The 15,661-nt window shown below is 53.0% G+C and overlaps 1 protein-coding gene across 3 annotated transcripts in view; it reads right to left on the bottom strand.

The window, feature by feature from the left end:
• Positions 1–15,661, bottom strand: part of MID2 (midline 2) — a 73,764-nt gene that overhangs the window by 19,640 nt on the left and 38,463 nt on the right. For all 3 annotated transcript variants that reach the window (XM_040572349.1, XM_040572350.1, XM_040572347.1), the window contains exon 3: positions 5,517–5,612. In XM_040572349.1, coding sequence (XP_040428283.1) covers positions 5,517–5,612 — 96 coding nt within the window. The remainder of the gene's footprint in view (positions 1–5,516; positions 5,613–15,661) is intronic.

Below are 15,661 nucleotides of genomic sequence, written 5' to 3' on the forward strand. Positions count from 1 at the left end.
CATCTCCTGGGAGCGAACGAAGTCCGATGGCAGCCAGGTACCACCGGCGCCTCCTGCACCCTTATTTTCAGATAACGCACTGTGCTTACAGTGCCTGGTGGGCTCAGAGTGCTCCTCGAGAGTCCCTGTTCGAGAAGAGCCTTCTGCTAGCAGCCATCTCCGAAAACCAGGAGTACCAGATGCTGCTGCAGCACCTGCTGCTCTGAAAAGCCCGATGCCTTTGTGGTGCGAAGGTTTGGCCATGTACCCACACCATAATATCTGTGTCTTGAAGCTTTCTCTGGCTCAAGGTAAATTTCTGAGTGGGTTTTGCTCTGGTCTCACCACACACGGAGCCTGGTGGTGCTCACACCCACGAGCTGCTCCCCGCAGCATCCCTTCCTACCGGCTGTTCCCAGTGCAGGACACACGCCTTCAGCGAGACCGGCACCCGGAGGGGTAACAGTGAGCAGCAAACAGTGCCTTCATAATCATGAGATCTTCCAGATTGCTGCGGATATTCCTCCCTCCCTAACCTCACTCCCAGTATTTATGGCTCAGTGGTGAAGAAATACAACCCACTACATGTCACGGCCAGCCATTCCTCCCACCCTGCCTTCCAGAACGGCAGCACCGAGGACGGGCTCGAGCTGCAGGATGAGGAGACCTCGTGTAGACCTGGTCACCTGAGCCAGCCCTGAATACAGACCAGGACTGATCTCCCCATGGCTCCTGCCATGTGGATGGCTGGCCAAGGTGATCATTTTGTGGCTTGGCATCTACCGAAACGTGAAGAAGGGGAGAGTTCATTTGCTGTTCCATCCCCTGTTGACCAACACGGTGCCCACCAGTCAGGCAAGGCACTGCCAGCAGGATGCATGGATCTTCAAGAGCGTAAAGCCTACAGCTGGCTACAACTGCCCTGGCCATGTCCAAGCTCAGCTAGGGACTCCAAGAAGGTCTTCTCCCCCTCTGCGTTCCTTCTCCACCTGCAGCAGCAGTGCTATCACCTCCTCCTTGCGGCTTAATTCCAAGCAAAGCAGCAAGGAAATGGAAAGAAAGCCTCAAGGTTCCCCCATTTTCCCACGTCTGCTGTGCTGCTGCCACCTGGAAGCCCGGCAGTGGTGGGAGCATGAGGCTTGCTGTGCATGAGAACACCCTGTGTGCCCTTGGACCTCTGCTGCCTGTCCCCCCATGAACGACTGTGAACCTGCTCCTGAGCTGAGGGTTTGCTCCCTTCTGGTTCTGCATCTGCACCCCAAGGGCAAGCCCACGTGTCCATCCGCACCCAAGGGGCCCCGAGTACAGAAGTGCTAAGCAATTATTGTCCTGCTGGGTTGTTTCCCACAAAGGTACGGCCACTGGGGCTTTGCTACCCTGCAGCCACCAAGAAAACCCCGTGAGATCAATGCTCCTGCAAAATGCCGACGTACAATGGTGGAGGCGTCCTGCCTCATTCAGGCTAATTAATCCCTGCTGGACCCCCTCTTCAGGCTTCAAATACACAGATTTATTACAAAAAAAAATCTGAAAGAAAGACATGCAAAGAGTGCAGTGAAAGCACAGGCAAAGGTTTTACTCCGCTGTCTCTGAGAAAGACCAGCATCCTTTCGGGGGATGGATAGGGAAGTGGGGATACACTTCACAGACGGGGATTTAAGCCCTGTCACTTGAATTAAACAGTGTCCTGAAGGACATAAATAGGTTTTCTTCATTTTGTAATCTCAAAAAGATCTGAAACAGCAGAGCAGTCTGAAGCCAACCCAGAGCTAAACACATTTGATATAAGATCTTTTTTTAAACCTGGCCAGCAGATTATGCAACGCCAAAGTGGGAGACAGCTGATGGTCTGCAAAGATAACTCTGCTGAGAAAAACAGTGGATAATCTTCCAAATCTGCTGCAAGGTAGTGGCAGGGGGTGGAAATCAAGCCCAGGATTCGCAGCCTGCTGCAATCCGTGCTGGCAGAAGGGAAGGCATCGGTGCAGCCAGAGATCGACATCCCCTGGGTTTCCCAGGAGCACAAAATCAGGGCCAGGATTTCAGACCCACCGTCCTCCCTGTGTGGCCCTGGGCTTCCTTCTGAGAGCCAAAACACGGCAGCACAGCCTCCTGAGCACCAACGGAGGACTTCTGCTAAGCCTGGGACCAGGCACAGCCCCGCGGTGCCCACAAATAGCTCCAATGCAGCCCCCTGCCTGCGGCAAGCACGGAAGGGCAAAGATATTTTCTGCTTCACACTTTAGCGTGCTCTCTTTAAAGCTGCCTCTGAAGGCCAGGACCACATATTTAGTAAGGCTGAGAAATGTATTTCAACTGTTATTTTAGGCAGAACGACTGACAAAGCTGAAAACGCATAAACAGTGTGGAAAACGACAGCCGGGAGGTCTGAAACTTCCAGAATCTACACGAAATACCAAATTGCTTTCAACATCAGAGGTCTGTCCATTTGGACGTTGTGGATGGATTCAGACACAAGTCTCTCAAAGATGCAAATGCCCTTATAATCGGAGCCTGTCTCAGCTCCTTCCTACCCATGCACTGAACTGCATCTGACGGTGATCTGCGGCTGCTGCCGGCGCTCACGGCGCTGCTGGCACTCTCAGAACAAAATGCTGATGCTGCCTGCAGGAAAGGCAGAGCCCCAGTCTCTGGGAGGCTGTTGGTAAGGAACAAAATGCAGCTCCCTGTGTAAATGCCTTTTCTCCTGCATGCTGTGCTACGGGGAAATTATCCCACTTGGTGCATGCAGCATCCTTGCACCCTCGCATCCCCGCATCCCCCCATCCCCTCATCTCTGCACCCCTGCATCCCTGCCAGCTGCTTGGGTGATGAGGCAGCTCCAGGATCATGCAAGGGAAGCTGCAGGGCTGGCATCCCCCCAGCCAGGGCCCAGGGGGAAGTGTCGATGTGCCGGAGGGTAGGAAGGCCCTGCAGAGGGACCTGGGCAGGTTGGATCGACGGGCAGAGGCCAGTGGGATGAGGTTCGACAAAACCAAGTGCCGAGTGCTGCACTTTGGCCACAACAACCCCATGCAGCGCTACAGGCTTGGGGCAGAGTGGCTGGAAAGTCGCGCAGAGGAAAAGGATGTGGGAGGGTCTACCTTCTCGCAGATAGCTAGCAATAACTAGGATCTAACAGATAACTAGGATCTAACTTCTCGTAGATAACCAGTGATAGGAATAGAGGGAATGGCCTCAAGTTGCACCAGGGGAGGTTCAGGTTGGAAATGAGGAGAAATTTCTTAGAAAGAGCAGTCAGGCGTTGGGACGGGTTGCCCAGGGAGGTGGTGGAGTCACCGTCCCTGGGGGTGTTCAAGGAAAGGTTGGACGTGGTGCTTGGGGACATGGGTTAGTGGGTGACATTGGTGATGGGGGGTGATTGGACCAGATGATCTTGGAGGGCTTTTTCCAACCTTAATGATTCTCTGATTCTATAAATAACCATCATGTTTGCTCAAGCTCCCCTGAATCCACGTCAGTGATCCCTGCAGCAGACCAGTGTCTTTTCTCCCCGGAAAGGTTCTGGTTCAAGGAACCGCCGCTCAATTTAGCACTGAAAAATCAATAGCCTGTTAAGAAGAAACTAATTGCAACAGCCGCTCTCCATGTATCACTTCAGCAAACAAAGCTGCAAATTAATTTGCTGTTAACGGGTATATGCACTTTGCAACAACGGTGAGGTGTTAGCTGCCTTCTTCCCCTTGAATGCTGCTCACGGGAGTGCATCGCTCCCAAGCTGCTGTCTGCAGCCATGGCCAAGGGCAGCGCCGGTCTGCCGGCACGGGCGCTCCCCGCGAGCTCGCCCAAGCGCTTCCCTCGGAAATGCAAACAAAGGATGCCTGATTGCACACCGCCAACACAAAGGGTTTTACAGACCAAGTGGTCAAAGTAGCAAGGTCGGCCGAGCCCCTTTCTTCAGCAGGATTAAAGGTGATCTCCTGTCTTCCGCCAACGCTTCCCTGTAATCCCCTGGACAAAGCCTTTCCCACTTGCTGCTGGCTTTAGCCGCTATTCTGCCACAGCCAGCAGGGCTCGGGCAGGCGAGATTGCAATCACCGCCTCTGACAGCAGGAAGGAAGCAGGGAGGCAATCTGTGCATGTTTGGGAAGAGGAAGGAACGTGAGGAAGAAGACTAGCTGCTGCAGACAAGGGTGAGGCTCGATGAGACAGTAGAGAGGGGTGGATGGGCTGCTTGCAGGCGTGTGGAGGGAAGGGCAAAACAACCCTTTCCCTGTGCCCAGGTCGGACGGGATGGGACAGGGAGCCACAGGCTTAAACTGCAGCAGGAAGGCTTCACGTTGCCTTGCTGAGGATGAGGTGCCAGAGGCTGTGGAAGAGGCAGCATCTCCATCGCATGTTCAGGACAGTGGGACAGCTGTTGTCATCCCTTCTACTGCTCCTTGTCGGTGACTCCCTGATTCAATGTCCCCATCGTGGAGCATGTGAAAGGCTGAGAGAGAAGCAGGATGAGAGAGGCTCTGCCCTGGCTTGCAGCGAGTTACACAGCAAAACAGGGAGACAGTGGCTGGAGGCAACGCATGGATGTCTCCCTTGTACAGCAAAGGTCAGGAAAACATGCTTGTGCTGGTGCTGATGGGAAATGATGGCTATGCCAAAGCGCTAAGGAGCGAGGAGACTCACATGAGTCAGGACTTCACCAGCAGGATCATCCTCAGCAGCTCTGCTTCAGGTGCCTTGCACCCAGAGGCTCTGTTCCCCCCCAGGGCTGAATGCTCTTCCCAGTGATGGGAACGCCGGCTGCACGCCCTGGGTGGGAGGGCTGCACCGTGAAGCGCCTGCCCCAGCCCCGCTGAGGACCTTCTCCCTCACTGCTTCACTCACTTCCTTACTTTCCGATGCTCCCAGCATCGCTGCCTGTGCTCCAGCTGCTTGGCTTTGCTCCTGGCATGGGGACCTGCTGCAGCCAAAAGCATCCCCAGATGGGAGCGCGCCCCACCTCTAAATCCCTGCGAGCAGCTGCGGGCTTCATCCTGCGTCCTTGCCAGCACCTGCAGAAACTTCAGTTACAGGAGCACGTCTCTGTTCGTTCAGCCAGCCGGGAGGATGGACAGATGGATGGGTCCTGCTCTATGGGCAGCTCCCTGAGAGCCAAGCTTCCCCCATGCTGCAGACAAGGACTTTTCAGCACTCAGCCCCCGGCCGCCTCCACATCGGGCCCCAGCCAAGCTCCAAAGGGAAGAGGGCCACACCTGACCGCAGGGGGATGCTATGAAACACAGCCTCTAGCCTGCAGAACTCCTCCCGTCACACCGCTGCCCCCCTCTCCCTCACACCCCACCAACCCCTGGTGAGTCCTGCATCGTTTGGGACTGACCTCTCCGAAGCGTTTCAGCCCTGGCAATGCCTCCCACCATCCCTCTCCATCAGTTACCCTCACTCCTTCCCACTCCATCCATGGTCCTGCTGCTTGGGAAAGGAGATGGGAGGAGTGCTGTGCACCCCGTCGGCTGAACCAGGAGCTCCCCGGTGCCCCCTCCCTATCCCTGCCCGCTCCCCAGGCTGCTCTCACCAACCTCCACTTGCTGGCAGATCTGTATCAGCTTGGCCATCTGGTTTTCCAGTTCGCTGTTGCGTTTAACCAAGTTGGTGAGATTCGTCTCCAGGGTTTGCTGTGAGTCCAGACAACCGGGAGGAGAGAGGGAGAGAAAAAAAAAACACAAACAAAATAAACATAAGATGAACAAAGCCAGAGGACTGCAACCACCAAACCAGACCATTTGTCACCCGATGTGCTGCCTGAGGGAGCAAAAACTTGGATAACTTTGGGCAAAGGTCCTGCTGCCAAGCGCTGCCCAGACCCGGCAGAGTTTGGCCGCTCCTTGCCAGCACGTCCTGCCTTTTTGTGAGGGTATAAAGAGCTATTCTGCTGCGATTTCCAGCCAGGAAGTCTGCCTGCTGGGAATGAATAGCTGCTATTCTCCATCCCTGCTCTCCCCTCGTCATCCTCTGTTGGTGCTGGAGACGAAGGGCCGGGAGCAGGCTGGGGTCTCTGCCTGCCGTGGTGAGCTGCCCCGTGCCCGCCCCAGCTCCCTGGCCAGGCTGCTTCTCGCTGTGCCCCTGGGGCTGTGCTGCCTCCAGGGAGAAGAACACAAGCCAGCAGAGTGCGGAGGAAGAGCCCGCTTGAGCAGATCTTGATATCTGTGGACACACAATGGACTGGCATTTTTTGGTATCAGTAATTTAAGTGACACTGCATTGCCATTAAAATCCGTGGTTTCGCTAAGAGAAAATGTTTTATAGCAAAGCGCTCGCTACCTGTTGCACCGCTTGTCGTGAAACTGATAGCCTATTAATATTTTAAACTCCGGGGCCGAGAGAGGATCCCTGCGGTGTTTTATTCATACTCGGCTAGAAAGCACGGTCCAAGGCTTTCATCAAGGCTCCAGCAGACCCATAAACATCTGCACGCACGGATAATTTGGGGTCTAGCTAGCCAAGAGAACTTGAATCATAGTCATAAAGCACAGGCAAAGCATTAATTCCTGAAAACCACTGGCTCCTAAAATACTCGAAGCTCACTCGCAAGCCTGCAAATTGCTAGCCAACGGCTGGTAAAGCAGAACACAGAAACAGGCTTGAAAAATGCAGTGAAGCCCTGGGTGCCTTCATTAAGCTGGAAGTGCTTTGCACAACAATGCTGTATCGATAATGAAAAAGCCAGCTGCTAACCGCTCCTGCCACCGCCTTTCCTTACAGCTCAATATTATTAAACATAATCTTACTAAAGCACTGAACATTCAACTTGCTAATTATCTTCCTCATCACCGACTCGGCTGCACTGAAGTCGCAGCTTTGAAATCGCGGCCGATCTGCTTTCATGTTCCTGGGCTGCTGGCAGAGGGCAACAGGGGGAGGCAGAAACGAGCTTGAGGAGCGCGCTTTGAAGCACACGAGCCCAAAACGCGTTTGCAGCATCCCAAGTTTGCCAGGGACAGTGTCACTCCTCCCCCGTACACGAACACACAGCATTTATCTGTTCATTAAGTGCACGCCGGTGGTGCAGGGATGCTGCAAGCAGCCGGCAGTGTTTGAGTGGCGTTAGTGATGGCATGAATGGGGAGCACCTGAGCGCCTCTCTTGCTGCTCCCTGCCTTTGCAGGGCTTCCTTCGAGAGGCACATCTGGCTCCTGCTGCTGCTGCAAGCCCTCCTGCAGCACCTGAACACAGAGATGCGACCATTTCCTTCTGTTCGCTTTGCTGAAAAAAGGAAAAAAAGGTGCAAGGAGCTTTGATTATACCAGCTGGTTATTTTGCAGGTACATATAAATTCCAGCAATTATAGGGTTTTTGTTAAATTGCATTATAGAACACTCATAATTTCCTCAAACATCCACCTTCTGGCCTGAAATGCAGAATATTTGATTTCTCTACAATCGGGAGAAGCGAGAAAAAGAGATAAAAGAGGAACACCACCACATCCTTGCGCCACATTGATTGGCACCAGGTACCGTTTCCCAGCCCGAGCTGGCTGCAAGCATAGCGAGGACCACGCGAGAAGCAAACCTCTTCCTGCAGCATTGATAGAGCAGCTTAAGGGCTGCACCTGATTTACCTGCAGGTGGCCAGATGCAAAATAAACATACTGGGCTGAACAGCACGACACCGATATGCAAACAATTCCGCTCACATTTTATTTAGCTATGTGCATGATGCACTTGTGCATTTCCCTTTTTCTCCATGTAGCAAGCAAGCAGCTGAACTAACCACCGATCTCTCCATTTGCGGCTGCTGCGCTGGAGCCTCGGGGGATGCGAGGTCAGATCCTGCAGGCACTGAGCAAGAAGCTCTGCTCTACTGGTGCAAAGCCCTGGGCGAGGGGCAGGAGGGTCTGGAGTAAGGCTGCGGAAACACTGAGACGTGGAGTGCAAAGTGTGGGGGCTCCTACTGGGGGCCTACACTGCAGATCACTTGCAGCCAGCCCAATTAAAATGGGCAGTGGGAGAGGGCTCACCTCCAAACGAGTTTGGCAACAAGGCTTGGGAGGATGTCATCTGGACCTGCCTTGTTGCAGGGCTGGGTTTCCAAACTTATCTTCGTGTAAAGGCCGCCAAAACTGGAGAGTGTTTACTCAGTGGTTTATTTGGGGTTTGCTGTTGTTTCCGTTGTTCATTTATAATTGTTTTTGATAGAGGATGGACGTCCCCGCCCCCTCCCTCCACGCACCGCAAACACGAAACACATGGGTGTGCATCAGTGCACGCATGCACAGAAGCCAGAGCAGATGGGAAATGCTTCCTCCATGAGCTGGCACAGCTCTGGGGCCATGGCAAGTCCAGGGCATGGGGATGGATGCTCCTGCCCCATCTTCCTCCCTGTGGTAGCACTGAGCCAGGGCTGCCTGCTAGTTGCTGACTCCAGTGCTGGTAGCAACACATCTCTTTGATGGAATGCTTGTAACCAACTCCCAGAAAAAAAAATAAAAAAATCAGGGGGGGAAATATGATAAGCCAGCCAGCTGCCTTTCTACGCTAAGAGAATTTCAGCAGACAAAAGGACAAGTGACAGAAAGACATGGCTGAGCCTGCCGAGCAGCTCCGGCGCAGCTCCCGCGTTGTGACACTAATGCATTTTAAGTCGCTTTGCAGCAAAACGTACTCAGTAAAAGCTGAAATAAAATGCCAGCTTTCAGTGCCTGCTATCACCTTAAAGAGCAGTGCTGACCTAGAAAATGAAGCAATTTGTTCTGTCGGTATTTCTAATTGTGCTGAAGAGAGGCTGGAGAAGGCTCGACTGTCCCATCAAGCCAGGTCCCCTGCCCCCAGCTGGGCGTCCTCAGCCCACCCCTTTCACCCCGTGCACGCCAGAGCAAGACCTGGGTCCGGGCCCTGCTCTCGCTGCTGCAAATCCATCATTGCAGCGGCCTAGCTCCCACTTTGCAAGGAGATAAAGTAGAGGAAAGCCTCAGCCTGGAGCGCAGAGGTGAAGCTTTGCTGGGCTGAGCAGGGAGGGGAGAGCCAGGGGAGGACAGATCCCAAACACGTGTCCTCCACAGAGGCTTTCAAAGCAGCCTGCATTAGCATATCCTTATTCAATGTCTGCTTGGGAATTGATATTTAGGAGAGAAAAAGACAAGAAAAAAAAGCTCAAGTAAACAGGGCTAACTGAACGCAAAAAAAAATGCAGCTGTGCGTTGTGCCGTTGCCTAATTAGCAGATATTGGATTGGAGTCTCGGTGCTTTTCAAGCATCTTCTTTCGTCCTGAGCTCACCAGCACTGCTCTAACTCACCCGATTACAGGGTGCTGGCCCTTCTCCTGCCTTGCTGGCCGTGCTGTGCTGTGCCATGCTGTGCTGTGCCATGCTGTGCCGTGCTGGTGGCCCCGTGGCCACCTCCCCAGGGAGCCCACCCCAGGTCCCTGTGGCACCGGAGCTGCACGCACCACGCCGTGGGACACACGGTGCCAGGCAGCCCCGGGGTGCTCCTGCCCAGCCCCATCTCTTGCCCGTCTCCTACAAGAGAAACGCCTCCAAAGGGCACTGCCTCGCGGCCCTGCAGGACATGTGCTGGTGGCAAGCACGGTGGAAAGGGCCTGCAGCCTAGAGGAAGGCACGGAGCAGGGCAGGGAGGAGAATTTTCTGCCTCCAAATGTTCTTACCCCCAAAGCATCCGTTTGTGACAGATCACCCTTCCCATACCGACTGGAAAGGATCAGGGGAAGCCATCTGACTGACACAGCTCTTCTGCTCTGCATCCAGCGCATGGCTGCAAGGAGCCCTCCAGAAGAGTCGGCTCCCCTGCACAAGAGCTGGTGTCTCCTCGTGGCTGCAAGGCTGCAGAAACCTCAAGCTGTGATCCCAAAGCACCGCAGATGCAGCAGGAGCTGGTGCTTCCCGGCCCTCTGTCTCCGCATCCACTGTGTCCTCCTGGGGCAGGAATCAAGGGAGGGGGGGGAGCTTGGAAAGGTCCATGCGCCGTGAGCACCCTGCCAGGCACCCAAGCCCTGCAGACGCAGATGCCTGCACCTCTCCCGTGCATGCACCCCTACGTGCCCACAAGCACAGACGTTTGCTAGGGTGAACGAGCCGATGACGAAGCGTTAATAACGAAGACATGAAGGTAGCAGCCACACCTCCTCTTGGATATGCAAAGGGCAAGCTGGAGACCAAAGGGCAAGTGGCCAGGGCTTCTCCCCAGGCGCCTCACCCTCCCCACTGCCCTGCCACCAGCCAAGGCCGCTCGGGACACAGCAGTCATTAGGGGCTCCTTAATAAAGAGAGGAGAGGACTCTGCAGCAGCAGAGACGTGGTAATGAGAATGGGCTTGTTTACCCTGCTCAGGAAATTCCTCTCCTCCCGCGGCTTCACATGAGCTCTGGTTTTTGGCAGGTCAGGAGGGGGAATGGAAACCGCGCAGCCAGCGCTCGCAAGGAGAATTATAGCAATCATGTTCGATTTACACAGACGTGTCTGGGGCAGCCTGAAAACCCCGCAGTCGGCGTGGGGAGGCACTTAAAATGAAAAAGGACGCCTCGTATCCTCGCTTGCCCAGGTTCCTAAGGCTGCCAGCGCTGCGCAAGCGGCTTCATTTGCACTTCTGAAGCCTGCCCAGCAGCACGGCAGCCCTGGACCTTGCCAGTGAGAGCCTTGTGCTGCAGCCTCTGCCTCGCACCGCCGCCGGGAAGCCTCCTCTCTTCCAAGGGATTTGAGAACACCCGATGTTTTTTTCCATGATGCTTTCTGGAAATGCAGTGCGCCTCTGAAAGCACATTTCATCCTTCTGGCAAACCACCGCTGGGGAATGGCAGCAGCAGCCAGCACTTGCCCCGGATGGTAGCTCCTGGAAAAGAGACCTTAAGGATGAGATGCCCCAGGATGTTGAGCTGCAATGGTTCGCAGGCTCTGGAGCACCTCCTGGACTTGTCCCCTGACCTGCAGAGGCTTTGTTGTGTGCATTAGCAGTTGGGAACCAGGTCAGCTCTGCCACCCAGCCAGCTTTCCACAAACCAAAGCTCACCACTTGGGAGCGAAGCAGGGGCCATGCTGGCCTCCTCCCAAAAAGTCTCTCTTTCACTCCTTTACCCCCAGAACATGACAAAATGGTTCTGCTTCTGCAGAAAGGCAACCTGAGGAATGGGGTAGGGGAGAGCTTGCTAGTTCTGTAAATCAAAGCTGTCTGTACAGTTCCAAGGGGCAGAAAAAAATATCTCATGAAATAGTTTCATGTTGTCATTTCTCCAAAACTGCTGATTAGTTGCAGACTCGGTCTGAAGCATCTTCTTGGCAGGTTTTGCTGTCTGGCTGCTTAGCGTGCGTCTCTAGGACTTACATTTCCCCTGTTTGCTCTCTCTGTCCCTGCGGTACTTAACAGAAACAGGGACTCTGCTTCCGAAATTATTCCTTCAGGCAAAGATCCTGTAAGAGCCCTAACACCTGCAAGTCCTTGGCTCAAGTCATCCTCTTTGAGAGATGAGGAATGGCTGTGTTGAACCAGCGGGGATGGATAACCTCTGGCTGCTGGAGCTTGTCCCCACAAGCACGGAGCCCAAAGAACGAGCTGTCCCCTGGTGAGCTGCGTGGACCTGTTTTCCTGGGTAAAATGAGAAAAAGGCCAAAAAGGAGCCAGCTGATATTCCTCTCTGTTACAGGGTGGCCGGACCTCCTTAAGCTGCCTGGGATCAAATGGTGTGAAGGAACAGTCTCCAGCAGGAAGCCCCAAAGATGGTAACGCATGTGCTGGTCACCCAGTTCCCTCTGGGCGCATCAGAAGGGATGCTCAGAAGTGGTTAACCCTCGATGTTTACAGCTGCAACAGAGCTGAGGAGCCGTGCCGGACCTTTTGCTCCTCTCCCTGGATGAGCAGGGTGCCCTGGTGCAATGCTGCCACTGCCAACCTCCAGAACGTTACGAACGGATTAAGAGATCAGAAGAACAAGGGTTACTGGAGACACTGAGAAGCCTGCATTTCCAAGTCAGCTAGGCAGGGGGAAGAACCTGGGGACTAAGCTGGATGCGAAGCCTGGGGCAGCACTGAGCCTCCGTGCAGCAGTCGTCCCAGGTGCCCCACAGCCTGATGCTGCGTGGGGTGCTCCTAGGAGCATCACTGCAGCGCCTGCATGGGGCTGGCTCTGGCTGGAAACCCACCCGTGTAGCCAAGACACAGCGAGACCTTCAACCCCGGGGCAGCCAGAGCCGTCCCAGCACCCACAGCAGCCTCGCAGACCCACGGTAAGGATCTGCCCCCCATCCCTGCAGCTTCCCACCCAAAAAAACCAACCACAGAGATGAGCCTGGAGGACAAGGCATCTCCTAGGGCTTTACCCTCATCCTCAGTGAGGTCCTCAGCAAGGCTGGGTTCCAGGTTGGACCACAACCCTGACCTTCATCCCAGTGCCCTGATTCCCTCACCTTCCAGCCGAAAACAGCGCAGCTACAAAGGGACTAACGAGGCACTACAGGGCTTGCCTGACGAACGCTTATCCAACGATACTGCAGAAATGCACATGGCTTATTTGGGTCCTTCAGTGTTTACATCCTTTAATCTTTTCAAAGCCACTCTTCCGCTACTGGATATTATCATGGTTTTCTGTACCACTGCAGCACTGTTGAAAATTGTTTAAATATTTTATTAAATTCATCCCGACTGTGACAAGTCGGTTTTTATTCCTGAAGCCATCTAACCATTATCTGGTTGTTTGAGCTGTCCTACTTAAATACTCCAAAAGATTTCACTCCCCTGTTCAGGCTGTGTGCTTTTCAACCTAAAAGGATGTGATTTTCAGACATCTTATTAAATTTGCTACATTTGATGTAAAAATTCCCAAGCTATGGTGAGACCTGAGCTTATTTGTTTACCTTCCACTACTTTTATTTATTCCTTTAAAAAGACAGAGCGGAAGGAAAAGATTTCCACTGCTCCAAGCAATGCCTTTTTTTCCAGAAATGTTCCTCTAATGAGTAATTCCACCTCACTTTCTTCAAACCCAGTAGCAGGAGGTGCAGGGTGCTGTTTCCTGACGCTCTGTGCTAAGCACAACCAGCAGACACAGGGCCCAAGGGGGAGCAACCTCCCCCATCTCCGAGCCCTCACGTGGATCCCCCGGCTCCTTCAGCCATAATTCTAGGTGCCTTTTTTTGTCTCTGCCTTTCCAACACATCCGAATGACCCTAGACTAAGCATCTTGCCAGATCAATAGGCAGGATTTGGCTGCAGGACTGGTTCCCACTGGGCGCCTCGTCTCCGCCGCGCATCTTCAGGAGCAGCCTGAGAGCCTCTGGCCAAGCCTATTTACATCTTGGGGAGGTGTCACCTGGGTGAGCACAGGGGACTTGGAAACCTTTTGGAAGCTGCCTGTGAGTTTTCACTGGGGTTAGTGATGTTTATCATCCCGTCGGGTCACGGCGACAGGAGTCGCAAGCAGCCTCGGCAATGAAAGCCGTCCGTGCAAAGACAGAGCGCTTGAGAATAGAGTATAAGAGAAGGTTTGGACAAACCAAATGTTTTCCATGGCTTGAAATGAACATTTTGTTTATTTTCTAAAGCTTTCTAACAGGGGGAAGGTCAGGAGTGACCTGACTGGGACATCAGTTGTTGTATTAGTCTCTGTGGCTGCAGAAAGTGCTTAGGCTTCCCAAACTTCTAATGGTGAGAAGCAGAAGATGTTAACAAAAGACAAATCTCCCAATGACATCAAGAGACATCAAAAAGAGGCTAAGCTAACTATGCTTCAGAAGCACCCCTCTCCACCAGTGAGGAAGGACATTCGATGGACTGCCTTGGACGCAACATCTCCAGTGCATGCGACTCCCACCTGGGGAGAGCTGGGACACACCCCAACTGATTCAAAATTGGGAAAATTCAAGGCAGTTTCAAAGTGCTTCCTTCTCAAAAAGCCACAGTTTGGAAAATACCCTAACAGAACACTTCACTAGCAAAAAGGTGGGAACCTTTAACCCAAGTGATTTACCCCATGTCCTCCCCATTCCAGCTCTCACCCACCTCCGGGTGCTGAAGCACGTGGCCATGGCACTCCAGCAACGTCTGTCCCTGTCCCCTGCCCACTCCTGCAGGATAGGTAAATCTGACAGCTTGCTAGAAAAACAGCTTCATTTATCCAGAAAAACAACAGCCTGATGATTTTTCTTGGTAACTCTGGAGGTTGCAAGGGAAGAAGAATTTCACCTCTTAGAGTTACTGCTGCAAGTCCCTCATAGGAGATGAGGATCTGTGTGCCAGCAGCCATGCAGATTCCTTCCTGGGACACTCAGTATTTTAAAGACACCCGAGGCGGCCAAGTGCTTGGTGCATCGTGTCCTAATAGCGTGAAATGGGTAGTGTGAAGGAACAGTTCAGCAAATCCGCGAGCGCTGGATGGATGCGCTCCTCCAGGCCGGCCGTGCTGCCTGAATGCACGCTCTCCACCTGCCAGCCTCAGCTGACATCTGGCCATTTATCAGCCCCGGTAATCTGTCCAGAAGGTTGCTTGTGCTGCTGACACTGGTGGTCTCAGTCAAAATGTCCTGAGCCAGCTTATTAGAGAGGCGCAGTCCCAGCACCCAACCTTCAGAAAGTTATTTCAGAGGTCTGGAGACCTCGGTGGGGTGCAAGGCTTACATGGTCCTGTCCCCAGAGGGCTACACCAGCAGCATCCCGCGAGCCAGAGGAGGGAGAAACACACCCGACACCCAGGTCAAGGCGAGGCAGAAGTTACGCACAACCCTTGGAAGGCAGAAACGCCAAAGGACAACAAATCACAGCCATAATGTGGGTTAACAATCTCAGACGTGGAAAAAGGATTAGAAACCAGAACACACCGACCGCTTGGAGGACCTCTTCTGAATGCGAAGGAATAGCCAGAGGACAAAGCTAGCAACAGTGCAGCCCAGCAGTAACGAGACCATGAGAAAACGGCTACTGCTTCACAGCTGAGGAAGGACTGTCAGACATGGAACGGGAGTGGGACTGCAGCTAGCAGTACCACGCTGCCTGGGGCTTTGAAGCCAAAAGTGAACAAAGCTCCTTTCAGAGCATTAAAGGTAGACAACACAGCTTCATCCCCATAAACATGTATAACCTTGTGGAAGAAATGACTGGTGGAATGGAAGATGCATCCTTTGAAGGATGTGGACAAATACATGGTAGGCAAAGACAAAGAATGACATAAAAGCTGCCCTGCTCAAAAAGTAAGGGCAGGTGGGTGGAAACCAACTCCAGCGAATGTAAGTCCTCATGGGCTCACTAACAATAGTACAATTATATCAACTACTCCTGCTGCAGATAATGGTATGGCTATGAAGAGCCCTTAAGAATATGGGTATGTGAGGATCTCATGCACTGACGGGGTTTCCAGGAAAAAAAAAGTGACAAATAGTAATCTGAGGCACACAGGGAACATTCAGAATAGCACGACGCTAAATGCCACTGATAACATTTGAGCTCAGTTATTAAAGACAGAAGAGGACAAGCTAAGTAAAAGAGAATCAACAATAATTTTTGTTGTTAAGGTTTCTTAAGTGAAAAAAAAAAAAAAAAGACCATAAATATCTCTGAACATGAAACACTAAAATGAACTTGTGGCAAAAATCTAAGGAGGAGCCACAGGAGGCCTACAAAGGGACAGAGTAAGTGAGGTGGGATCCCAATGGCTTCAGAGGGCAGGAGACATGGGCAGGCCAGCACAAAAGGCCCAGGCTGAGCATCAGGCTGCTCCTGGGAAGTTCCA

Source organism: Cygnus olor, chromosome 13, assembly GCF_009769625.2.
Source record: "Cygnus olor isolate bCygOlo1 chromosome 13, bCygOlo1.pri.v2, whole genome shotgun sequence".
Lineage (NCBI taxonomy): Eukaryota > Metazoa > Chordata > Aves > Anseriformes > Anatidae > Cygnus > Cygnus olor.